At 46.5% G+C, this 26,946-nt stretch overlaps 1 protein-coding gene across 6 annotated transcripts in view; it reads left to right on the top strand.

The window, feature by feature from the left end:
- Positions 1-26,946, top strand: part of LDLRAD3 (low density lipoprotein receptor class A domain containing 3) — a 226,367-nt gene that overhangs the window by 101,660 nt on the left and 97,761 nt on the right. For all 6 annotated transcript variants that reach the window (XM_081798305.1, XM_081798307.1, XM_081798304.1 and 3 more), the window contains 2 exons: positions 4,831-4,956; positions 20,447-20,581. In XM_081798305.1, the coding sequence (XP_081654431.1) occupies positions 4,831-4,956; positions 20,447-20,581 (261 nt within the window). The remainder of the gene's footprint in view (positions 1-4,830; positions 4,957-20,446; positions 20,582-26,946) is intronic.

Below are 26,946 nucleotides of genomic sequence, written 5' to 3'. Positions count from 1 at the left end.
GGAAAGAAACCCACCCCCAGGAGAGCGCTGGTTCTTTTCCTCCCACTGGTGAAAGCTGCCTCCCTGGAAAGTTCAGGGAGCAGGTCCTCGAAAAATAGTGATGGCCTGGAGGCACCCTGCCCACCTTCGTCAGGGTGATATTAGGCATAGTAGGCCTCCCACCTTCTGCCAGGGGCTGCTGAGTTTCACGTTGAAATCTCCCCCCTTCGGGGAAACGGCGGCCAGGGGAGGACTGCTGTCAGCGGCTGGCTTCTCTCACAGCCTCAGCCAGGTGCTGTGATCCGCCTCACAGGTTGCCTCAGCAGGAGTCCGATGGCGCAGGTGTAAATCGTAACAGGACGGCTGCCTCTGACCGAGACCGCTGATGAGGCAGCAGGTCTCATTAGTCATTCTTGAAAAGGGGGCAGGGCCAAAGAGCTGGTTAATTGAAGGGTAGCTAATTCATTTATAATTATTCATATTCTTTTTCTTTGTCTTCTAAAGCCTAGTCCTTTGGAGCTGGACTGGGGCTTAGAAATATCTAAAGAGGCAGAGGAGCAGATGAGTCAAGAGCAAGGTTTGAGCCTTGACTCTGTTTATTAGCAGTGTCAAGCGCCCTCACCTCTGGACCTCAGCTCTCCTATCTGTGAAATAGGTTTTTGTGAGGAGTAAACGAGGTGATATTTGTAAAACCCAGAGCATAATGCTTAACCCATAGTCAACATTCAGCCAGCTAGCTACTGTTACCCAGTCCCACTCTCTTTTACAGGCTCATCTGTGTATTCAGCAAGTATATATTCCCTGGTGTTGGCACTGTGTGGTACAGCTCCGTCGAAAGTGGTGAACGAAAGTATTTAAACGAGTGTATGGTCATCATTCAAACAGCACAGCACAAAGTCATGTCCTTTCCTAGGAAGGAAAAGAAGGAGAAGCAGAAGGAGGGCTAGAGAGACAGAGGGTGGGAGTCCGACTTTCTGGGTCCACAGTCCAGTGTCTGAGTAAGTGGAGGCATGGGCCCTGCGACCCTGGGAGGGGGACGGGCAGGGTGCATGCAGGTCCCGAGGTGGGACTGTGTGCGACAGCTCCTGAAGGAGCAAGGAGGCCCGCGTAGCCAGGCAGGGACCCCAGGTAGCTGTGCCCTAAAGAGGTGTCCAGAGCTGCATGATGCTGTGATAGGGACTTTAGGCATTGTTAAGCTGCGGTGACGCTGTGAATGGAGGTTTACGAGGAAACAGCTCTCAGATGTCCAAGCCTATAAGCAGCCGATCAGCAGCCCCGAAAGGGTGGCCAGAGCAAGGCCTGCTGGTCCTCTCGTGTGAGCATCCGTCGCTGGGTCTTGCCTCTAACCATAGTTACTGTGGTGTTTGCTAAATGGTGACTTTCTATTTCCCACATCCACTCTCTGTTTAACCATTGGAATTCTTCTATAAGGAAATACTTCCCTTCTTCCCCATTTACTTATTTATCCAACGATTTATGATGCCGGATGGACTCACAGATATTTATTGTATTCTCTGGGGTATAGTCCAAAACTGTCATTATTTTGTCACTCAAGTGTTGTAGCTTTGGTCATTGGGGAGCTCCTTCAGGTTGACTCTTGTGTCCTCACATGCCTCCATCATATTTTGAGCACTTCTTTACTCTCTGGCAACACAAGACACTCCAGGTTCATCTTGAATTTCCCCCTGGAATTAACCACTTCTCCAAGGAGCCCTGGTTCCCTTTATTGGATAATGGTATTTAGAAACCAAGATCTGGTGCTGGGTGTGCTCATTTGCTACTGGAGTGTATTGCTTCTCATCTTTCTTAGCAGATGGAACTAGAAAATATATGTATGTATGCTGACCCATGCACACACCAGATCAATATTTCTCTCTCTTGGGGCACCTGGGTGACTCAGTCGATTAAATGTCTGCCTTCAGCTCAGGTCATGATCCCCGGGGTCCTGGGAGTGAGCCCCACCTGAATCAGGCTCCCTGCTCAGCATGGAGTCTGCCTCTCCCTCTCCTCACTGCTTGTGCTCTCTCACGAGCTATTCTCTCTCTCTCTCTCAAAAAATTAAATCTTTTAAAAAATTCTATAAATATTTGTCTCTCTCTCTCTTACCTATCTGTATGTCTCTCTGCCTATCTATCTATCTATCTTTACAAATCTTGACTTCATACTGATGCCTTTACTTCCAGTCCAAAGCCTCATTTAGCCTCTCCACTTTCCTTATTTCTAACTTCTTCCTCTGAGAGTGAAAACCTCACGGTTATTATTTGCAATATATTTACTTATTTGTTCAGTCCTAGTACACACAAAGTAGTTTCAGAACTGCTAGTCCATAACCCTGTGACAAATAAAAGTAGAGTGCCCTATTTGTGTACAATTCTCTTTTTCCTTAGCCGTATGGAATCCAGGCAAAATAACGGTTTCCCGAGTTACTTAGGCTGGTTCTCTTCTTCCCCACAGCCTTCAGTGTGGTGGGCTTACTCATCTATAATCCATTCACATTCACTTTTGCTGTTTCTTTCATATTTTGAGTGTCTGCACACATACATCCGTGTGGATGATTTTAATTTTTTACTGTTTGGGTGTGTGAAATATTGGGGTTCTAAGAGTCAGAGCTATATAGACTCATCCCGCAGCCTCGTTCCAATCTCATTTCTCCGTTCTTTCCATCCCTTTTCCACCCCCTGTATATAACCAGGCTCTTTAGTTTCTGGTTTGTCCTTCCTGTGTTTCTTCTGCACAGATGAACCAATCCATGTAGATTTTCTTATATCCCTCTCTTTTGCTCATATAGAGGGTTAAAATATTATAGATACTCTTTTGCACTTTGCTTCCCCCCCCACACTTAACAGTATATCCTGGAGATCATTTCGTATCACTTCATAGAGATCTTCCATAATGAGCTTTTTTAACTTTGGCGATCAGGAAAAAAAATTAGCAGACCAAGAAGTAATTTTTAAAATTCTATAACTGATGATGACGATGATAAATAGCATAAGTATTACCATTAATTGAGCATCTGCTGTATACCATGGTCTGTGCTAAGAAGCATTTTGTATAGATTATCTCATCGAATCCTTCCTAGAGCCCTGGGTGGTAAATGTTACCTCCAGTTTTTTGATGAGGAAACTGAGACTCACTAATATTTAGAAACTTGCCCAAGTTCATAAAAAGTAGAGCCACAATTTGAACCCAGACACTGTCTCCCAAGTTTGTGGTTTTGAAGAGCGCACCCTCACCATTACAGAAGTTCCAGGCTGAAACAAAGTGTTGGGAGTTTTTAAAACCTAGGCACGTCCCAGGCCTTAAAACCCTGTTGATTGTGGATCACGCTTGCCAAAGTTGGCATGTTCCTGATGACAGGAACATGAAGGTAATGTACTACCTGTTTGTTCCCAAGAAATGTCCCTTCCTTCTTGAGGACCATGGGTCCTGCCTCTATGGCAGGAGATGAGAGGAACGCTAGTCGGGGCCTGTTACCTGGGATGCAGCAATAGATCTGATCTTACACCCTGTAATCACAAGCTAGAGCAGCCGTCACCGTTCCCGGGAAAGCCCATTACCCCGCAGGGCTGTTTGGTTAGCAGGACACTCAGTCAGTCCCGAGTTACAGCAGCTTCGGTTAAAACTGTTTGTACAGCAGGAGTGGAAGAAGAATTTCTCTGAACTGGAGTCTGGCTTCTGTTGTGAGAAGTGACAGACTGGCAGAGAGCTTGGCTTCTGGAGTCTAGTGCCAAGGGCCTCACCCCAGTGTCCCATCTTCTAACTGTGTGGCTTTGGGCGAGTCACTTTACCCCTCAAAGCACACCTCTGACATTGGGATAAGAACCATACCCATCCTTGTCAGCGGTCCCCAAGACTGCCCCCAGGATCAGTGATTTGCTGGGAGGATTCCATGAACTCTGCATATAGTCATATGACTTACGATGGTGGAAGGACACAAAGCAAAATCAGCAAAGGGAAAAGACAAATGGAGTGAAGGCCAGAGGAAACCAGGATCAAACTTCGAGTCCTCTCCCAGTGAAGTGGTACAGGATGCACTTAATTCCCCAGCAGCAAGTTGTGACAGCGTGTGATAAATATTTTCTCCTGGGGAAGCTTGTTACAGACTCAGTGCCCGGGGTTCTTAGTGGGGGCTGGTTACGCAGGCGCTGTCTGCCCAGCATCTACCACAACCCCAAACTGCCAGAGGAAAAGCAGGTGTTCAGCATAAACTGCACCGTTCGAATAAACAGTTTAGGCACAGGGAGCCGTTCTTAGGAGAGAATGGTGCGAACCTTCCCGAAATCCAAGTTCCCGGAAGTCAGCCACGCGAGGGCCAACCTTGCAGGCAAGCAAGCCTCTTTGCAGGGTAGCCGTCTCCATCCGGTGGTGTTAATTATTTTCTGCACACCTTGCCACTGGGTGGTTGCTGGGTGGATTGAGTAAGGGCATCCACGGAAAGCTCTGGTCACGCTGCCTAGAATGGGAAACACTTACTAAATGCAGACAATTAATTTGACAGTCAGGGAATGAATTGTGAATGGTTCCTTAGCCCCTTCAGAGTAGGTTGCATCCATCACCCCTCGGCTCACCCGTTCGTTCCTTTGTGCAGCACATTCTGGCTGAGCCTTTCTTTGTGCAGGGTCCATGTCAGCACAGCAGGATTAGCCACCGCCTTCCTCGAGGATGCTGCGTGCGGGCTCCCAGTGTGGCTGGGCGTTGACAGTGGGTGGCGGGTGGTAAGAGATCTTTGGGGACTTCAAGGGAAATGTGAAGGGACCCCTTTGCACGCTCAGTTGGTGGGATGGGTATGCCAGGGGTCAGAAAACGTAAGCTCCTCATGACCTGCTTTTTGTCCTGTTTTGCCTCCTACAGCCAAGGCTAAGTCCAAATGTGGCCCGACGTTCTTCCCTTGCGCCAGTGGCATCCACTGCATCATCGGCCGCTTCCAGTGCAATGGGTTTGAGGACTGTCCCGACGGCAGCGACGAAGAGAACTGCAGTAAGTGCCAGGAGCGCCCGGCCGCCCTCCCTTGTTCATTCCGCTGGGCCCGGTGCCTTGGGCGCCGCCCCTCTCCTCCCTGTGCTCCTCACTCCCGTGAGCTCGGGTGTCTTCTCTCCTTACCCGCATCCTGCTTGTGCAAACATGTAAGCGCTCAGCTCCCATTTCGTGGGGACTCTCTGAAGTGCTCTGGGCCTGGGCCATACTTTGTTTTCTGCTCCGACAATAGCTTTGCAGGTGCAGGTGTGTGGTCCTCATCAATAGATAAGGCATCTGAAGTGTCGGGACGTCGGGGAGCTCAGCCAGGGTCCCACAGGTCACGAGGGGCAGAGTCGATTCTCTGCTCCTTCGCCCCCTCCTCTGATGGACTGTCCCACTCAACAGCCTGGCTTGATGTGCTGGTTTTCCTTCCCACTTCGAAAGATTTTTAAAAAGATGTTGATGTATTTTTATATATATCGGAAGAAAATATTTTTGAAAAAAAAGCCCATATAGTATAGAAAGCTAAAGTTCTCCTTGTCTTGTGGGACTGCCCCAGTTCCTTTTATTTGCTGTATAATATTCCAAGGCACCACACAGACAGACACACGCCCCCTCGTGTTCTCTCTGCCCCCCCGCCCCCTCGCCTCTTAGCAGTCTTGGTGTGGAGCTCCCACTCCATGGCCTGGAGACACGCAGTCCCTTCCTGGCCAGCATCTCTGTATCCAAAACCAGTTCACACACAGCAGCGTCAGTGACCTTCTGGCTTCTCTTCCCCGGGACCTTTTGTGCCGTATCAGCTCTCCCAGCAAATGGCTTTGGAACTTGCAAAATATAAAAAAGCGTAAGGGAAAATGAAACTGCCCAGAATGGCACCTGGTTCGGATGTGGCCTTTTTTGTGCCAGGCCTTTCTGTGTCTCTCTGCCTCCCTCCCTCTCTCTCTGTGTATGTATGCATGTATGCGTACGTGTATATACACGTACATGTTATTCATTAGGATTGTTGTCGTTATTCATGTAATTGTTATTTATGTTATTAATTTTTCTTCAAAACATGTTGTAATGACTTCAGTGATTGCTTTGAGAAACTGACTTTCCCTTACCCTGTTGGTTCTGGTATAAGCCTCTGAAGAGGAGGGGGACCATGTCCCCTGTTATTTATGCCTTTGCAGGGAATAGTCGCTGTGCGCACGCAGTGGGGACGAGGAGTATCATATATAACTCTCCCGTGTGCCTTCTCCTTTTGCCTTATTTCATCTTCTGGCTCCCAGATGGCAGAAATATGGCTAGATTGCTGAATGGAGAGTAGAGTAGCAGAAACCCACCTTAGCAGGAGGAGGCAGGCACTCACTAGGTAGCAGCCTGATTGAGCAGAATGACTCTGGAGCTGAAAAGCCTGGCCCCAGGTTTGTGTTCTGCCCTGATTAAGCTGGGTTGGCTGTGCTTTATAATCTCCTTGCAGAGTGGTGTCCTCGTCTCATGAATTGGGGACACCAAGAGCCTGCTTCCTGGGTCGTTGTGGCAATTAGATGAGGTGGTACCTGAAAAGCGTTCAGTGTGGTGGCTGGCAAGGGGTAATTGATTTTGAAAACCCCTGGTGACTTAAAACGAAGCTGTGAGTGATGAAGAGGAAGACCCTATTTACTAGCATTTTGCCTTTGGCTTAGGATGTCCAAGGATGTACTTGTTTTATATTTCACTAAGTCCTTTAGTAAGTGTGTATCAGCTTGATCTTAGCTTCCTGCTGTCCATGGGGATCTTATAATCTAAGGGGGGAATTTTATATATATATATATATATATATATATATATATATATTCATATGTACATACTAGAGAATAATTCAATGGCAATAAAAAGCAAGTGTGATACATTCTAGTACATACATTCTAAATGATTGCACCATTCTGCATATTCTCTGCCATATTAAAGATGCTGTCTGATTTAAATGTTTGGATATTGGTCTTTAATTGTCTAAATGACTTAATTATATCCATTCCAAATTCAATCATTGGGGATTAAGCCAGCATTTCCCTCTAGCATATCTAACATCTAAAAATACCGGGTTCTAATTCACTATTTTGAAACTGGTAAATAAAAGGAGAGAATCCAGCATTTATCCTCCTTTTCCTAGATGCTTTGTACTTGTGAGTAATTAAATAGCCAACAGATAGGAAAGGGTTTTTTTTTTTTTTTTTTTAATTGAAGAATACCAACTAACATGGAAGAATGAGAGGATTAGAGTATCTGTTTTGTAACCCTGGTGAAGAAATGGATCATCAGTGGCTCCTGAAAGCATTAGATGAAAAATTGATGGGGAGCTTTACAAGGTATGGATGGGGCTGAACGTGCCTGGGACCAGCCACCCATCTGTTCACTGAGAGCTCTGGATTAACACTCTACCACTTCAAGTAGAATGTAGAAACCCTATCACTCGATCTCTTTACGTTCTGGTCGTCTGAGATAGTACGTCTCCATACACTCAGAACCCAAAAAGGCAATATTTTCATTTTTGCTTTCAAGTCTCAAATGCATTTTAAAGAACTCCAGTGGAGAAGAATAGTCTGTTATTCTATTTACCCAGAGACTTGCCATTTTGGTTGCTCTTCCTTCATTCCTGAGGTTCCAAGTCTCCTTCCGATATCATTTCCCTTCCCGCTGAAGCCTTTCCTTTAGCCATTCTTTTGAAGCAGGTCTGGTGGTGACACATCCCCTTAGTCTCCCTTCATCCAACGGTGTCACGATTTCACTTTCATTCCTGAAGGATATTTTTATTGCATATAGAATTCTGGGTTGACAGCTCTTTTTTAAAACGCTTTAAAAATGCCATGCCCTTCCTCTGGCTTCTGTGGTTTCCTATGAGAAATTTGCAGCCATGCAAATGGTTTCCGCATAGAAAATGCATCATTTTTCTGGCTGCTTTGAAGATTTTTTTTTTCTCCCAGTCTAGCTCTCAGCAGTAGAGTATAGTGTGTCTGGCTGTGGGGATTTCTTTGAGTTTATTCTGTGTCGGGTTCTGTTTGAATCTGTAAGTTTTCATCTTTTGCTGTACTTAGGACCTTTTCAGCTGTTCTTTCTTCAGATTGTTTTCAAGCACTTTGTGTCCTTAATGGGATTTGAATAACAACTTTGGATCTTTTGTGATTGTCCCCCAGGTTCCTGAGGCTCTGTTCAGTTTTTAATCAATTTTTTCCTTTTATTGTTCAGGTTGGATAATTCCTATTAGCCTTTTGTCAAGTTTACTTTTTTTCCTGTCCTCTCCAATTTGCTTTTGAGCCCATACAGGGTGGTCTTTTTTGTTTGTTTTTTGTTTTTTAAATTTCAGTTACTGTATTTTTTAGTCTTAAAGTTTCCTTTTGGTTCTTTATATCTTTTTTTTTTTTTTAAAGATTTTATTTATTTATTTGACAGAGAGAGACACAGCGAGAGAGGGAACACAAGCAGGGGGAGCGGGAGAGGGAGAAGAAGCAGGCTTCCCGCCGAGCAGGGAGCCCGATGCGGGGCTCAATCCCAGGACCCTGGGATCACGACCTGAGCTGAAGGCAGTCGCTTAACCAACTGAGCCACCCAGGCGCCCCTGGTTCTTTGTATCTTACGAGTTCTTTGCTGAGACCTCCTATTTTCCATTTGTGTCAGAAATTTGTGTGATTGCTGGCTTGTTGGAGTCTTTCTGGAATAGCTGCTTTAACGTCTTCGTCACATAATTCCAACATCTGTCTTATTTTGGCGTTGGTGTCTGTTGATTATCTATTCCCTTGAGAATGGAGATTTTCCTGATTTTTTGCAAGGCAAGTAATTTTGGATTATATTCTGGATATTTTGATGATGATGTATGACACTCTGGATTTTGTTTCAATCCTACAGAGAATGTTGATGTTTTTGTTTTAGTAAGCAAATGACCCTGTTGGGTCAGGCCCCGAATTCCTCACAGCCCCTCGGTGGGCTGTGGTTGTTTTTGCAGTGCTGTTTGGATCCGTGCTACCTCTTCACCTACTCTGGTCAGTCTGAGACCTGGGCAGTGGTCTGTGAGTTTGGTTCTCAAAGTCTTGGGTGGGCTGATTCGGACCAGATCCATGCACGTGCCACCTGGGGATCCGCCTAGAAGTTCATAAATAACTTCATGGACTCCCGCTCCACGACCTCTCTGATCCTTTCCAGTTTCCTGGGACTCTGATGGGGGAGGGAGGGAATAGTAAGCCTACCACCACTTCAGCGATAGTTCAAATTTTGGTCTTCTTCCTCAGTTGGGCTGCTCTGGTTTACTTCGCAGAATCTGAAAGAGCCGCTGTATTTGTCCAAGTATTTGGCTAGGTTTTTATTGCAGCTGCATTCAGGGAGAGAGTCAGGGCTGGTGTCATGAGTGTGTCTGACCCGGAATTGGAACCTCTCACAAGTCAGTCTGAGCCTCACAAGAAAAGAGACAGCCAAATGTTGTTTGCCTTTGGATGTGAGCTAGCAGGAACACACGTCATCACTGAGAGTTGTTTCTGCCTCTGCTTCCAACCTGAATCTGATTGAGCCTCTAAATCTGCCCTAGGCAGTTCTGGCTGCCATAACAGAAGGACATGGATTAGGTGACTTAAACAGAAACTTACTTCTCTTAGTCCTGGAAGACCAACGTGCAGGGTACCATCATGGCTGGGTTCTTGGTGTGGGCCCTCTTGCTGTTGATGTCCTCACTTGGCCTTCCTTGGCGCTCGCACACACAGGGAAATCCCTTGGCTGCTCATCTCATAAGGGCCCTAATCCCATCAGGAGAGCACCACCTTCATGACCTCATTTACCCCAGGCTCCTCCCAAAGCCCTCCCCTCCCCAAGACCATCCCATTTATTAAGGGTTAGGGTTTCAGCATATGAACTCCGGGGGACACAACATGCACTCTGTAACACCATCCATTAATTCACGGGAAATTCAGGGACGGGGAACATGTTGGTGGCCCCCTGGGGGACAGACTGCCAGATCCAGAATGTGGGAGATTTTGCAGGACTCCCATTTCATCCATTAATACATTCTAAGAAAAATTAGAGGAAGAGGGAACCTACAGACTGAAGGGGACTGAGAAACAAATCAGTGAAATGCCATGTACCAATCTTCTTTCAATCCCAACTCCAACAAACGGTTTAAAAACACGCACACACAAAATTGAGTTAATTGGGAAAATGTGAATTGTGGTTGTATATTTGATGATGTTAAGGCATCATTGTTAGTTTCCTAAAGTGTGAGAATTATTATTTTTTTTGAGAGAACAGCGGGAGGAAATGTGTGTGCATGCACAGAGAGATGGGTGGAGGGAAAGAATCTCAAGCAGACTCCACAATGAGCGCAGAGCCTGATGCAGGGCTCAATCCCAGGACCCCGAGATCATGACCTGAGCTGCCAAACCAAGAGTCGGATGATTAACCTCTGTTGAGCCACCTGGTGCCCTGATATTCTGTTTATTATTTTTAAAAAGTCCTTATATATAAAGATGTGTATGTACATATACATATATAATATCTAATACCATATTAGATATTTATAATAATAATAAGTATAATAATGAAGTATATAAAGATGAAATCACAGGGGTAAGGGGTGGGGGTAGAATTGAAATAAAATCGTTAGTGAGTTGATAATTTTTAAAGCCAGGTGATCAGAACATGGGGGTTCACTATGCCAGTCTCTCTTTTTGGATATTTGAAATTTTCTCTAATAAAATAGTAAAAAAAAATAAAGATAAAAGAGAGGTTTTGTTGGGTTATGTCTTGACTTTTCATAAATAACAGGAGAGTCTTTTTTTTTTTTTAGATTACATTTATTTATTTGAGAAAGAGAGAGAGAGAGTGAGCTACGGAGTGAGAGAGTAGGAGCGGGGGCGGGGGGGATACAGAGAGAGAAGCAGGTACCCCGCTGAGCAAGGAGCCCGATGCGGGACTCCATCCCAAGACCGTAGGATCATGACGTGAGCCGAAGGCAGACACTAACCGACTGAGCCACCCAGGCATCCCAGGAGAGTCCTGTTTTTAAAGAACTTTGTTTCTATGGACACAGTTTCCCACCTTTGGCCTTCATCAACTCAGGAGTGAAGATAAGCAAGAACTAAGATTTCCTCTTAGAGGCTCACATGCTGAGATTTTACCCCTTTGCTTTTTGTCCTGCCTCCCTTGGTTGCGTTCGGCCCCCTCTTCTCCCCTGTGCTCAGATGTCCTTGGCTGGAGGTGGGACGCTGGCTCGGCTGGCCGCACAGCCCTGACCTGGGTCCTCGTTCGGTGAGGATGGAGACTCCTGCCCAGAACCAAGATGGCAGGGTGACCTGGGCGACCTCCATGGACCACTGATTCAGGCTAAGGAGCTCCTGCTCTTGCTTTCAATGTAGCTGTGCCCAGAAGAACCACCATGTCCTAGACTATGTTTTTTCCACCGCTGACGAATTCTTGCCTGTCCCCCTGAACAGCTGCTTGGTTTTGCCAGTGTACCTGTGGTTTTTGTTCACAGAGCCCCTCAGTGCTGCCTTATTCCCAAAGCTCTATTCGTGTCAGCCAGATTAGATGCTGCATTTCCTCGGTGGCGCCCTCAAGGAGTCAGGCCTGCATCGCATGAGCTGGGGGAGAAGGGGGGTTGCAGTAGGGGGACCCTTCCACCTAGTGCTCCAAAGCCCCCTCATCAACGTCTCCTTAAAGACTCCTTCCTTCTGCTTAAATGACCTGCTTCCTTAGGGAAACGCCCCTGGTTTTCCAGTGCTGGGCTGGCTCATTGTCATGTGTGTTTGGACACCATCTTGGGCCTTCTCCAGATATGTGCCACCGGAAAAGAGTGGCCTGCCCTGAGCTCCCTATAAAGAAATAACTCCTTTCCTCCCCTGTCTCCTTCCCCTGCCTCACTGTCCTTAGTACTGCTTTGTGTTTATTCTGTCTTCCCTGCCACACTGTGACCTCCTGAAATGGTATTGTTGTCAGGTTCACAGCTGTATTTCCAGGGCCAAGTGTGCAGTCTGGCTCAAGCCTTAGCAATGCAGTAAATATATGTGGACTAAATCGCATTTCTCGTGCTTTATCTTTATTGCATATTGACCTGCCTGTCTCCCCACTAGAATGTAAGCTCTTTAAGAATACAGACTGGGTTTTCTTTTATCCCTTGTGCCTAGTAGAGTGCTTTATTTAAAGGGAAAAGTCAATAGTAAATGTCTGTTGAATGAGTGGGCCAACCAGCTAATCAAACAAAGGGTTAAAGCAGGAAGACAGGCAGCCAGGATGTATTCCTAACGTATGGATGTCTTGATCCTCTCCTTTGGTCTCAGATGCCAGAGGGCATATTTAAGCCATACATTGTTCATTAACCCCAACTCCTACCTTTCTTTCAGATTCTCATCTTCTCTCCATAGTTTCTATGCCAGGCCTGTGCAAGATACTGCAAAGGATGTAGAGAAGGGTCAGATACAGGACTCTGGCATTGTTGAGATTACACTCAAGCAAGGGAGACAAAAATACTCACATCCAAATAATTATAATACCGGGTTGGCTGTTGGGAGTGCTGTGGGAACCAGTGATGGGGGGGATTATTCCTTCTGGGCTCATCAGAGGGGGCTGTTGAAGGAGATGGACCTAGGTGGATGGGTACCATTAAAAATTGGCCCTACAGTTCCATGGGGGGTTTTCAGGCTGAGGGCCCAGGCAGAGGCTGGGGGGTATGCAAACTGCAGGGTGTAGAAGCCACCTGGTTGATGATCGCTGAGCACTCACTATACGTATGGCACATTTCTATATGCTTTGCATGTACAATTTCATTTTAGGTTGGTAATATTATTACTCCCCTCCCCTTTTTAAAAGATTTTATTTATTTACTTGAGAGAGAGCGAATGCACACGAGCAGGAAGGAAGGGGAGAGGGAGAAGCAGACTCCTCGCTGAGCAGGGAGCCCCATGTGGGCCGACTGAGCCACCCAAGTGCCCCTGGAGATTGTATTTTATACCCAATGAGGAGCAGTTGAACCTGAGCCAGGTGCAGGGTGAGGAGAGGGAAAAGGTCAAACGTGGTTGGAGCCTGAAGAGCTGGGACATGGTGGTCCCTTTAATAGGAATGGAGTCACAAGAAGAGCGAGAGAGCGGAGGCCGTCCATTTCAGACATGCAGGGTGTGAGGTGAGGGGGTATTCAGGCCGCAGTGTCCACAGGGTATCAGGGGAGTGATGTTTATTGCAAGAGGAAAGGTCTGGGAAGCCATCCACGGGAAGGCGGTGGTTGAAGCAGTGGACTTGGATAAAAGGCAGGCGTGGATGTTGGACAGGAGGTGGGCATGTCCAGGAAGCCTTTAGAGGGAGGAGGAAACAAACTGTCATCAGCAATGAATCAGAGTTCTGCCACTGGCACCCAGTGGACTCGAGAAGGGTTTTGAAAATTCAAATCCTCTGAGCCCTTAGAGACTCAGCAGGACTGAGGACTCAGCCTCCTGTGTCTTGCCCGGAGTGGTAAGCCTTTCCCTGCCGGCAGAGACTCGGAAGAGGTGCTAGCTCCAGAACGTGGCCACACACGGGCCACGCTGGCCCAGTGGGCTTGCTGGGAGAGGCCTCGTGGAGCAGCCCCTGAAAGGAAGGCAAGAACCCGCAGCTGGCTGCACCCAGGCTGCCTCTTTGAAGGCCGGGGCTACAAGCATTTTCCCGCACAAAGGGAGTAGTGCTTGGTAATGGGACAGATGATTTGCAGAGGGGCTTGGGGCCCTCCATCCTGGCACAGAGGAAGGCTCCGGGCAGCCCATCTCCCCCAGCTTCGTGGTTTCCAGGGAAATTGGAGCTGGAAAGCAAAGCCCTCCCTGGAGGCCATGAGGTTGGGATGCTCGGTGAGGAAGTGAGCAGTAACTGCTAGGGGATGGGGAGCAGATGGGAAGCAAGGGAGCTGGCGATGAGGAGTTTCTCATTGATGTGTTTGATGAAGAACCCTTTGAGGTGGAAGAGGGGCCGGCTTCACAGACTTTAAATGGATTAAAGGCGACATTTCCTACATCCTGCTAGAGACAGATTGCTTCATTTCCTGTCTTGAAGCCGGTCAGTTGCTTTTGGGCAACCGCAGTGGGCCCTGGGTCCTTCTCCTTCAGATGTGGTTGAAGTAAACGCTGCCAGTTGAATTAACCACGGAGCTTAACCTTAACTCCTTCCTCTCTCCCCCCTGGCAGGGAGAGACAGGTTCTCTTTCCTGAGTATTGTGGGCTGGGAAACAGATCCTCAGATCCCTGTGTTTGTTGTGCTAATAATAACTGAGGAGCTTTGGAGTCTGCTGTTGAGCTTTTGAAATCGACTGCAGACAATTTTCTCCATTCTTGTTGAGATAAATAATGTTCCTCTTTCTAGTTAACTGAGTAAAGTAATACATTTCTTGGTGACTGGTAAACCTTCCCAAGGACAAAGAAAACATACATTTGGAGCGCATTAAGTGTTGCTAGACAATACTGAGACATAACATCCTAATGTAGGAAGCATCTGCTCGTTTCTGAGCTCTCCCATCGAGCAGTTACTCCTTTAGGGTCCCAGGTAGGGTTCCATGGGACCACCGGAGCCCGTAAGACTCTACCCCTGTCCACCCAGAGCCTCCAGGGTTGGTCCGCCATCGTCCCATGCGCTCACCCTGAAGTTTGGCTGAGCCTGGTTGACGGGTGCAGAGACCCTGGAAGAAATATAGTGAAACTTCGGGGGGAGTTGCTCCTCTGGTTAAGCGAGTCTGCCCAATAACTGGAAGTGTTTATGCCTTGGAGGACCATGGTTGACAGGGATCTCTCTGCGATGTGTTGCATCCCAGTTTAATCAGTGTTTACCTTGATTGGCTATAGCACAGGGCCCTTCTTAGGAACGTTAATTTTTAGATGGGGCTGTAATACAGGGTTGCTTTTGGCTCCTTTTAGAACTTTCTGGTCTCTTTTGAAACTATCTTAGGCTGCTCTGCTTTTGGAATTCTTAAGGCAGCTTCTTACAGCTTTTCTGTCTCCTGCCATAGTTGTCTGCTTTTATTTCTTGCCAGCAGTTCATCTGCGAAAGGCAGGCAGCAAATCCGCTCCCTTGTAATTTGCTGTGGTCTTGGCAATGCCAACGCAAGCCTTGTTGGAATTTACATAGGTGGAGAATCAATAGATCCTGAGGGAGGTGAAGCCTTGAGGGCCCCTCCAGGAGGAAGCTCCGGGCCCTTGAAGGGCATGCACTTTGCCTTTTTCTCTGGCTCGCTGCTGGGTTTGGGGAGTGTTCCTGTAGCCTCCTCTGCCTCTGTTTCTCTGCCCTCCAGTTGGGTGGTGGTGAGGATATGCTGTTTTACAATAAGGAGGGTGGTGGTGAGGATATGCTGTTTTACGAGGGGCCGTCGATAAGGAGGAACCCCAGATGTGGGTGAGCGCCAGCATGGGCTTGTGTTGTGTGAGCAACTGGCCATCAAAGTGTGGAAGATACTAAAAACAGGTGTTTGTGGGCCAGAGGGCATTTTGTGAGGGAAGAGTAATGGAAAAGGAAAGCAAGTGATCCCTGAAACATTTCTGCCAGACAAGACACTTCAAAATTTTTAGTGCAATCTTTCAAACATACTGAAAAGGCAAAGTAGAATTAAATGAACACCTGTGTCCCCAACACCCTGGTTTTTTTTTAAAGATTGTATTTATTTATTTGACACAGAGAGCGAGAGAGCACAAGCAGGGGGAACAGTAGAGGCGGAGGGAGAAGTAGGCTCCCCACGGAGCAGGGAGCCCTACGTGGGGCTCAGTCCCAGGACCCTGCGATCATGACCTGAGCTGAAGGCAGATAGATGCCTAACTGACTGAGCCACCCAGGTGCTCCCCACAGATGCTGCTTTAAAAATCACATTACCGGGGTGCCTGGGTGGCTCAGTTGGTTGAGCGGCTGACTTGATTTCTGCTCAGGTCATGATCTCGGGGTCGCAAGATCGAGCCCCACGTCAGGTTCTGTGCTCAGCAGGGAGTCTGCTCTGCAGGACTGCGGGAGAGTCTCTCTCTCTCTCTGTCTCTCTGCCCCTCCCTCTGCTCGCTCACTCTCTCTCTCTCACAAATAAATAAATAAATCTTTTTAAAAAAATCACATTGCCTATTGTTATATTATTACAACATATTGTAATTAATAATTATTTTATTATCAATATATTATAATAATGATATAATTATGGCTATACCTAATAATACTGTATTGTGTACTTGAAAGTTGCTGAGAGAGTCGATCTTAAAAGTTCTCATCACAAGAAAAAAAATTTGTAACTGTGTGCTGATGTATGTCAACTGGACTTATTGTGGTGATCATTTCACAATGTATACAAATATTAAATCATTATTTTGTACACCTGAAACTAATTTAATGTTATATGCCAGTTTTACCTCAATTTAAAAAAAAATCCTGTTTCCATTTTGCCTTATTTGCTTTAGATTTTTAAAATAAAATGTTACCAGATATCATTAGAAGTTCACAGTATATACCTCTTCCCGGATTCTATCCTTTTCCCCTCTCTCCGGAGGCACCTACTGTCCTGGACTTACTTTGCTCCCACACTACCATATTTGTGATATTTATCCATCTTGACTCTGGTTCGTTGATTTTTGGGGTTTTTTTTTTTTTTTTTTTGGTTGATTGACTTTACTACTGTTTATCGGGGTTGGCAAACTATGGCTCCTGGGTCAAATTTGGCCTACCACCTGTTTTTATTTTTTTATTTTTTTTAAAGATTTTATTTATCTGACAGAGAGAGAGAGAACAAGTAGGCAGAGAAACAGGCAGAGGGAGAGGGAGAAGCAGGCTCCCCGCTGAGCAGGGAGCCCGATGTGGGGCTCGATCCCAGGATCCTGGGATCATGACCTGAGCCGAAGGCAGCCGCTTAACCGGCTGAGCCACCCAGGCGCCCCACCACCTGTTTTTATAAGTAAAGTTTATTGGGACACAGCCATGCTCTCTGTTTATGGATTTTCTATGGCTGCTTTGCATTGTAATGGCAAAAGTTGAGTAGTCCTGACAGAGACAAAGGCAGAATGGTTAGCAAAGCCTTAAATACTTAGGAGCTGGCCCTTTATAGAAAAAGTTGGCCACCTCCTGCTGTAGAATTCTGTTGTACCAATGTAGCACATTGTATCTGTTCTCTTGTGGGTGAACATTTGGGTCATTTCTCATTTTTTTTATTTTACAAACAGTGCTTCAGTAAACATTTTTGTTTTTTCGGGATTCTCCCTGGAGTGTGTAGCTGGAAGCGACATTGCTGGGCTGGAGAGCATGGACACCTTTTTATTGGATATTACTAAATCGGTCTCTGAGGTCGATCTCCCAATTTGCACTCCCGCTGGTGGTCCCCGAGACCACCACATCCTTGCCAACAGCCTGGTATTTTAAGACCTTAAGTTTGGCCAGTCTGCTGTGGTCAAAGTGGTGCTTCATTACCGATGACAGTCAACGTTTTTTCCGGTTGTTATGGACCATTTGCCATTCCTCTTGTGGCAGTTGCCTGATCGTGTCCTTTGCCCATTTTCCTACTGAGTTGTTTGTCTTTTTCCTCTTGTGTTGTGAGAGATCTTTATATAACCTGGCTACTAGTCCGCTTGGTTATATGCGTTAAAGCCAGTCTGTGACTTGGTTTTCAGTCAGTCTGGATTCTTTATTGGAACTGTGTTTTAAGGTATCGTCAGTATTAGTTCATCCTGAAGATGTGTGTGGTCTGTCTATACACGTCCATGCACACACACATATATGTAATGTATATGTGTGCACATATGTGCATGCGTGCACACAGATGACTTCTTTTCCATGTGTGAGTTTGTAGGGTTGAAAGGGTGTGAGGCTGAAGAAAAGTAAGTAGATGCCAGCCCTCTCAGCAAGGTCGATTGAGCACAGATCCCCCACCAGGGTGTTTACGTACTTGTGCAGCTGCCCCAGCTTGGACCAATTAGAGCGCCTTTCTGTCGGAGCGAGCTGATTGCTGCTGACACTTTGGCTGCAAACACGTGACCCACAAGGTCCCAGGGAAGCTGAAGGCTGCCACCACAGGAGGCCGAAGGGTTTGGAGGGCTGCCTTGGACAGAAACCAAATGTGATTTGTGGTTTGAGCTTCCCCATTTTGGTTTTGGCTGAAATCAGACCTTGGTTTCATTCTGATCAAGTTGAACCGTCCTCTGGCCCACAGCAATTGAAATAATTAAAACTTATATTTTCAGGCCAGACTACTTTGGGTGACTTTACACTGGTCCATTATCTTTTTTAAAACCAAGAGCACTGGCTTCCTCTGTCCCTCTGTCTCCTCTGACCTTTCAAGTCAAACTTTCTGAGTTAAATAGTTAAAGATATTAAAAAAGAAAAAAACCCAAAAACCTCTGCAGTCCTTTGGGTTTATGAAGCCCTGTGAAGTCTTCAGCCCTCGCAGCCTTAATCTGTGTGTATCTTAACAATAGCTCAGTGAAGCATAGGGGGAAGATGTATCACAAATGCCGTCTTGCAGTTGAGGTCCACCAAGGGACATCACAGCTGACTTGCCCCTGTTACCATTGCAAGCTCCGTGCTGGGCCTGGCACCCCGATCTGGTGCTCTTCCTACCACGTGTCATACAGGTTGGGCTCAGTTCATCCCCAACATCCAGTATGTCCCCTCCTCATCATCGCCAGTATTGCCTTATGCTGGAAGGGCCACGCTCACGGGACCGAGACAGACATAACTGGGGGAGCGTGTCTAACACCCCCTGAGCATGTGCTGTGAGTCAGATTTTGCACTGCACGTTTGCTCACATGTCATCTCATTTGATGGACAAATTAATGCTCCAAGCAGGGCTGGCTTCACGGGCCTGTCACCTGCATGGTTATACAGGGCCCAGCTCAGCTTGGAAGGGGCCCTTCTTGAATTTTTAATTTTGAACAGCTGACCCTACATTTTCAGTTTGCACTGGGCCCCACAACTTACACAGCCAGTCCCATCTACAGGCAAAGACACTGAGGCTCAATCAAAGAGGTGAAGTAATTTGCTCAGGATTACACAGCTCATAACTGGCAGAGCTGGGATTGCACTGATTCCTACTTTGCTACTTCATTTATTGAAAATAGAGCTCTGGAATGAGCCTTATTTGAATTGCGCTGCAGGGAACAGAGGAACAAGGTAAATTGTGCTGTGGAAATACTGATCTTCTGTGGAGATTTGCTTGTGTGTTATTAAGTAGCTTTGCGTTGGCCTCCCACTGGCCAGTTGCCACCCACTTCCTTGAGGGCAGTGACCATACCTGTTACTTGTTTTGAGGTTCTGGAAGTGCCTAGAACAGGGACCCTCACAGGGGTGCTGTTCAGGCTGACCAAGTAGGCTAATGGGCTTCTTTGATTGCAAAGAAATGGAGACCACTGAGTTCACTGTGGTGAGCCATAAAGATACCTGAGGGATTAAGAGGCTGGTCCATACTCACAGAACCAGAGGAATCCAACACAGCTCTTGGACCACCAGATCATCCCATCACTCCCTGGGTAGCAGAGGTTCACAGATTCCCTGACTCAGCTCCTCCTTCTGGCTTTGCTTCTCTGTGTGTCTTACGCTACCAACCATTTCACACGTGATTCTCCCAGGAGATTCAGGTTTTGCCTCAGGCCCTTCAGAGGCACCTGGAGGTTAACCATGTGGAGTGAGGCATCACCTTCTGGCACACTGGTATGGTACAGAGCGCTGCCTGGTGACTTGGGAGGAGGAGCTTTTAGAATGCGACAGGGTAAGTCTTATCCTGTCCCACTCATTGGCTGGCCAGTTTCCCAGGATGGTCTTTGAGTCAGCCATCTTAGAAATGAGCTCACTGCTTCCTGAGCAGGACACACTTCTGTCTGGAGAAGGTTCTTGGGGTTCTTATGAGCTCACTCCTTCCTGAGCAGAACACACTGTGGCTGGAGAAGGTTCTCGGGGTTCCCGTGAGCTCACTGCTTCCTGAGCAGGACATACTGTGGCTGGAGAAAGTTCTTGGGGTTCCTGTGAGCTCACTGCTTCTTGAGTAGGACACACTTCTGTCTGGAGAAGGTTCTTGGGGTTCTTATGAGCTCACTGCTTCCTGAGCAGAACACACTGTGGCTGGAGAAGGTTCTCGGGGTTCCCCTGAGCTCACTGCTTCCTGAGCAGGACACACTTCTGGCCGGAGAAAGTTCTCGGGGTTCCCGTGAGCTCACTGCTTCCTGAGCAGGACACACTGTGGCTGGAGAAAGTTCTCAGGGTTCCTGTGAGCTCACTGCTTCTTGAGCAGGACACGCTTCTGGCTGGAGAAAATTCTCGGGGTTCCCGTGAGCTCACTGCTTCCTGAGCAGGACACACTGTGTGGCTAGAGAAGGTTCTCGGGGTTCCCGTGAGCTCACTGCTTCTTGAGCAGGACACGCTTCTGGCTGGAGAAAGTTCTCGGGGTTCCTGTGAGCTCACTTCTTCCTGAGCAGGACACACTGTGGCTGGAAAAGGTTCTCGGGGTTCCCGTGAGCTCCCTGCTTCCTGAGCAGGACACACTCCTGGTTCCGGGAGTTCTGCATGGGACTTGCTGGCCTCCCTGGTGACCTGCTCTGTTTTCCCTTCACAGCGGCGAACCCTCTGCTTTGTTCCACCGCCCGCTACCACTGTAAGAATGGCCTCTGCATTGACAAGAGCTTCATTTGCGATGGGCAAAATAACTGTCAAGACAACAGCGACGAGGAGAGCTGTGAAAGCTCTCAAGGTAGGAAGCCTCCAAAGCTTTAAAAAAGTAATTGCATCACCACACCACAGAAACACGGAAAGCAACACCTATACCCCCTCCAGATACAACAGCCATGTTAATGTTTGCACTTTACCTTGCAGCCCCTCTACCCTTGTTTTTACCTCTAACGCACCTACCATTTTGGATTTCGTATTTCTCCCATATGAAGTATCACGTATATGTTTTCTCTTCAAAACCGTAATTCGCCCCGGCTGGGTTGCGTATGGTCAGGATGTTCTACCGTGGTTTTCTAAATTGTTGCATTGTTGAGGCCCACCTGGATTGTTTCCTTCCCCTGCATTACTTCTTCAGGATAAATTCTGCACAGTGGGACATCCGTGCAGTTCATGGCTTACACCTCCACATGCAGCTGTTGGAAACAGTTTTTTCTTTTCTTTACAGGGGTGCTGGCCTCGTCTGTGCCTGTCAGTTTCACCTTCATATCCTGGGCATTCACTGCTGTTCTATTTTTTCCATTTTTGCTAATTTAGTAGTCATAGAGTGATAGCTTCCCAAATGCTTTAATTTGTATTTCTCTGATTATGAGCAGAGTCAACATTTTCCCCCGTGTGTTTGTTTACTACTTTGTTCCCTCTTGTGTGAATTGCCTGCTCCTATCAGGACTCTTGATCTCAGAGCAATTTTATGGAATCTGAAGGGATGCAGTTGGGGGGATGGGAAGGTGAGCTTTTTAGGGAGTCCAGAAGGATACAGCGGGGTTGTACCCTCCTCTGTTAAAACTGACCAGGCACTTTTCTTTACTCATTGACTTTTTTTCTGGTAAACACGTATTTTTTCAGTGATTAAAAAAATATATAAAGATTTAAAAATGTATATCCATATTAAGGCATTGTAAAAAGTATATATTTCTAATGTTGTAAACTGAAATGATCTGTATGCAGTCACTACTCTTTTCACTTAATATCCTATTGCTGTGATTCACCCACATTATTGTTTGTTGGTAGAGTTCATTTGTTTGGACTGTTATTCGGTATCCTTCTGTGTGTGTACCACAGTTTATAGATTGAATAAAATTATAAACCAGAAAAGCAAGAGGAAGGGGGCTAATTGTTTAGCTCATATGTTGGGAGGCAGGATGGATGGAATAAGCTCCGTGAAATTACAAGTAGGTCCTTTTCAAAGTCCTAGCCTTTATTTTTGCTGATGTTTATTATGTTATTAAAAATAAATAAATGAATGAATGAATGGGTCTTACGTAGGCCACTGGTGAGGGTAGGTCACACATCAGAGATTATGACCAGTCCAAGTCTATATGCCTGAGGTCCATAGACAAGAAAAGATAAAATGTTTATCAACATAGATTTTGCCAAAACTTGTGCAGAGAACAGCTCTGGGAGGTGAATCTTGGGTAGAATTAACTTCTGATTGTCCTCGTCTGGAAAATCCTCTCCTTGAGTTTTCCCTTTACTAGTGATTCTCAAAGTATCATCCCGAGACCAGTATCACCAGCATCATGTAGGAGCTCTTTGGAAACACAGAGCTCAGGCTGCATCCCAGACGAACAGAATCAACCCAGGAAGTAAACCCAGCAGTCTGTGTTTTAACGAGTCCTCCAAGTGGTTCAAATACATGGTAATTCTGAGAACCACTGTTTTATACTAACTTTAGAGAGGTTTCTAATCCTGTAATTTGCCTGGGAATTTATTTTCTTTCGTTCTTTTTTTTTGCTTTTTTAGAGAGCATGCACAAGTGAGCAGGTGTGGGGGTAGAAGGAGTGGGTGAGAGAGAATCTCAAGCAGACTCCACACTCAGTGTGGAACCTGATGCAGGGCCTGATCTCACGACCCTGAGACCATGACCTAAGCCAAAATCAAGAGTCAGATGCTTAACTGACTGAGCCACCCAGGAGCCACTTTCTTTTTTTTAAGAGAGAGATGAGAATTCACAAGTGGGGAGGGGCAGAGGGAGAAGGAGAGAGGGAGTCCCAAGCAGGCTCCATGCTCAGCACAAAGTCTGATGCAGGGCTCGATCTCACCACCCTGATGTCATGGCCTGAGCTGAAACCAAGAGTCAGACCCTTAACCAGCTGAGCCACCCAGGCACCCCTTGCCTGGGAATTTCTAAACTGCTGATCGAATAGTAAGGTGCTTCTAGCCTTCACACAAAGTCAAATTTTTATAAACCAAAACATATGCCAGTCTGTCTCCTATGGCATCTGCCATCAGCTGTGATGGATATCAAGTAGGGAAGAACAATCACTAAGTCAAGGAAGTATGAGCATAGATAGGAGGGCTGGAGGAACATTTTCTGTAAATACTATTTCTTACATAGTTTACTATGTGTTCATGTATCTTAGACTCACCAATGGTGCCGTGAGATGTTCAGCAAAACGACCCCTAAGTCTAAAACTTGGTTTTGGCAGCATCCCCCTACCCTCCACATGCTTGTCCCTGCATTTTGCTGAAGCAGATTTTTTGCTCACCCTTAAGAACCATCTCTCTGATGGCTGGTTGAAGTTTGTATTTTTAAGTCCAGCTCCTTTCTCTCTCTCTCTGCATTGCATTCTTGTATTATAAACACGAGGTGTAGAGTAAGTCAGAGGTGGACACATGCACACGAAGCCCAGCTCTTGGCAAATACATGATGTGAAGCTTCCCTTAGAATCTCAGCTTTGTGCCTTCTGTACCCAAATGACAGCCCTGTGGAAAGTGAGCTCTCAGAAAACAAGTCCCGTCGGGACGTGGGAGACAGCTGTCTGGTGCCTTTTAGTAAGACAGCCTCCGAGCAAGGGTGCCCGTTGTGGAGAGGCACTGATGCTAGTTACCAAAGAACAGGAAGCGTGCCTTTTCCCCCCCCTCGAATCCCACAGATCCTACCTAGTAGCATGGAGCCCAGCACAGAGTGGATTCAGTAAGTGCTGTATACTAGAAAAGATGTCTTTGTAGGGTGTTATGTTATGAAGCTGTGTTTATTTATTGATTTTTTGAGAAAGAGAGGGGGAGCAAGCGAGTGTGCGAGCATGAGCAGGGGGGAGGGGCAGAGGGAGAGGGAGAGAGAATCTCAAGCTGACTCCACGCTCAGTGCAGAGCCTGACGTGGGGCTGGATCTCCCTACTCTGAGATCGTGACCTGAGCTGAAATCAAGAGTCAGGCGCTTAACCCCCTGAGCCAGCCAGGAGCCCCAGGAAGCTGTGTTTAATTTGTCGTATTACAGTGTATATGTGTTTAAGCTTTGCAAGTTCAAATATACACAATCTATTAATAAGTATTTTACTGTTGTTTAAATAGAGTAGATGATTCTGTCATTCCCCCAATGGGAATATGCCCCACAGTGAGCATGAGATGAGAATCTGGACCTGCTGGCCCCTTGGCCGGTCTACAGCTGCATTCCTCCTAGGATGTGAGCATCCTCCTGCTCTCCGTGTGATTCTAGTACCAAAGGCTATGCTTTTCTCTATCATGTAGCTTCTAAATGTGAACTGGCTCCTAATTTTGGTGCTTGAACAAAGGAATACCATTGTACCAGTGCTGGGCGCAAACCTGACTCGTACTGGGCTTTCAAGAGACTGAGCTTCATGCAGTGTCTTCCTGAAGAATTTCAGAGGCATGTTGACTAGACAAAATATGGTCTTATACAGCACAGGGTTTGGCCCATTGGTCATCCTATTAACAGCAAACATTGATCTAGTCTTAGTATGCACCAAACACGGTGCTGAGCACCTTCTGCACATGAGCTCATTTAGTCAGAAAATATCCTATCTGCTTCTGCTGGGCTCCCAGCCCTTGAAAAATGTGTCTTTGCTTTCGATTGATGTGGGAAAAGAAAATTGTATTTTATAATGTTTATTTGGATGGAGTGGAGAGAACTGGCCCGAAGACAGGAAATAGGGTGCTTGAAATACTTTTCTTCTGACTTGATGAGGGTATGAAAAAGCAGTGTCTCCACTTTAAAGACACCAGCTGTGTGCGCCTCTCCTCCCCTTCTTGCTCATCCCGATTTAGTCCCCTTCTTTATCCTTGGCCTTTAAAACTAACAACAGACTGTCAGGACTTGGAAGTGGGAGTGGACCGTGAAAGTGCAACCATTCATTACCATACCTTTCTGTTCCATTTGGGATGTAATAGAGACCAAAGAACACTGTGGTGCAATGGATTTTTAATTGGGGATTCATTGATTGGAAACACGGCCTATTTACCAGGCAATTCCAAAAGCAGGCTTGCATGTGGCTTTTCTCTTTCTTAGGAGCACATCTGGGAGTCAGCAGGTACTGCTGGGAAGATGTAGGGTGTGGCCAGCACTCAGGTAGCTTCAGATATGTTGGATTCAATCCTAATTAAACAGATTGATTCTTTTCAACTTTGGATAAATGACCAAATGGGGTAGGCATCCTGCAATGATCCTTACCCCCTGGGTGAAGTTCACACCCTGGTATAATCCCATCCTTTGAATGTGATCAAGACCTTATGACTGGCATGGTTTGTTTTTTTTTTTTAATTGTGGAAAAATACACATAATGTAAATTTACCACCTTAACCATTAAGCGTGTAGTTCCATGGTGTTGAGTATATTCACATTGTTGTGCAACCTATCTCCAGAACTTTTTCATCTTGCAGAACTGAAACTCTGTCCCCATTAAACAGCTCCCTGTCCTCCACTCCAACCCCTGACAACCACATTTCAACTTTCTATTTCTGTGAATTTGACTCTATGACAACGCATGCAAGTGGAATCGTACAGTATTTGTCATTCTGTGACTGCTTAGTTCACTTAGCGGAATGTCCTCAAGGTTCATGCATGCTGTAGCGTGTGTCAGGATTTCCTTCCTTTTTAATTAAGGCTGAATAATACTCCATCGTATGTCTGTACCACATTTTGTTTATTCATTCACCCGCTGATGGACATTTGAGTTGCTTCCACCTTTTGGCTGCTGTGAACATGGGTGTAGAGATGGCAACTCAATTTGAGTAAAGAAAGTACAGCACAGTTGATTGCCACTTCCAAGATTGGATTAGAAAAGATTTTGGCGTCTGTTTTGCTTGCTCTCTCCTGCTTATGTGGACAGAAGCTGGCTGCCATCTTGCGAGCTGCCTTGTGGAGGGGCTCCCGTGGCAAGGAACTGGGTAGGGCTCTGATCCAAAGCCAGCGAGGACCTGAGTCCTGTCAGAGGCCGCCTGATGGAGCTTGGAAGTGGCTCCTCCAGCTAGCCCAGGCTTGAGCTGTCTGTGGCCCAGACACGCACTTTGACTGTAAACTTGTAAGAGGTCTTGAGGCAGAGCTAAGCCACTCCTGGGATTTGGACCCACGGAAACTGGCAGAAAATACACATTGGGTTTTTTAAGCCTATACATTTTGGAGTAATTTTTATATAATAACGAATAACTAATAAAATGAATACCTCTTAAGTGGGTCCCAGTTCTGATTGCTGTCATCACAGAGAGAGCTTCTGAAGACGCAGGTGACGGTGAGAGGGTCGGGCCTGGGAAAGGACATGAGGCACATAGGCGAGGCATACATACATGAGTAGCCATCACTCTGTGCACTAAGTAAATGGCAGACACCAGTTTGAGCATCGTACCTGTATGTTCCTATCCAGTCCCACAAAATTCCCATGAGAGAAGGTCCTCTCCCAGAAAATGACTCCCATTTCTAGATGAAGAGCTCGAGGAGCACACGGGTTGTTCGTGGTTCTCTTTTGTCCATGTAGCGAGTAAATGGTGAAGCCAGGATGGCAACAAACGAACATTCTTCATGCCACCTTGTGACACTGCCATCTGGTTATCACTCACCCGGGACCAGGAGCTCCAGGTGGTCTGTGCACACCCAGCCCTTGGTCCTGTGAGCTCAAGGGGAAGGCTGCATACGAAGGCTAGTGCATTTCCCCTCTTTTTGTACTCAGGTTTTCCTTTCAGTAGGAAAGACTAATGATGCCTGTCCACCTTCCCACTCCATGAGAAATGCTGGAGAGTTAAGCATTTCTAAAAAAGCCACCAATGCCAAGATAGTTAATTGAGTATTTTGGCAATTGGGTTGCGGTTTCTTTATCTTGCGTGCTGTATCCTGGTGATAATGCTCAAGGAGAATTTGGAAAACTGGTCGTGAGGTTTGGCACCTCCCCAGAAGCTAACAGTGACAGCTTTGTCCTGTTTCTTCTGTAGAAGTGTGTGTGTGTGTGTGTGTGAAAGAGAGAGAGAGATTGAAGGAGGGAGGGACAGAGAGAGAGCGAGAGAGAGCCAGCAAGCAGTCCATACTGGTGTTTTGTCAGTGGGCAGGTCATGGGGTGCCTCTCTGTGCCAGGGCTTAGGCTGCATACACAGGATACAGTAATGGCCTTGGCCTCTCTTGAATTTTGTCCTCCCAAATTCATATGTTGAAGTTCTAACCGC

Source organism: Leptonychotes weddellii, chromosome 11 (assembly GCF_054177405.1).
Source record: "Leptonychotes weddellii isolate Sample4059 chromosome 11, ASM5417740v2, whole genome shotgun sequence".
NCBI classification, from domain to species: Eukaryota; Metazoa; Chordata; class Mammalia; order Carnivora; family Phocidae; genus Leptonychotes; species Leptonychotes weddellii.
This window is presented reverse-complemented; position numbering and strand designations above follow the sequence as displayed.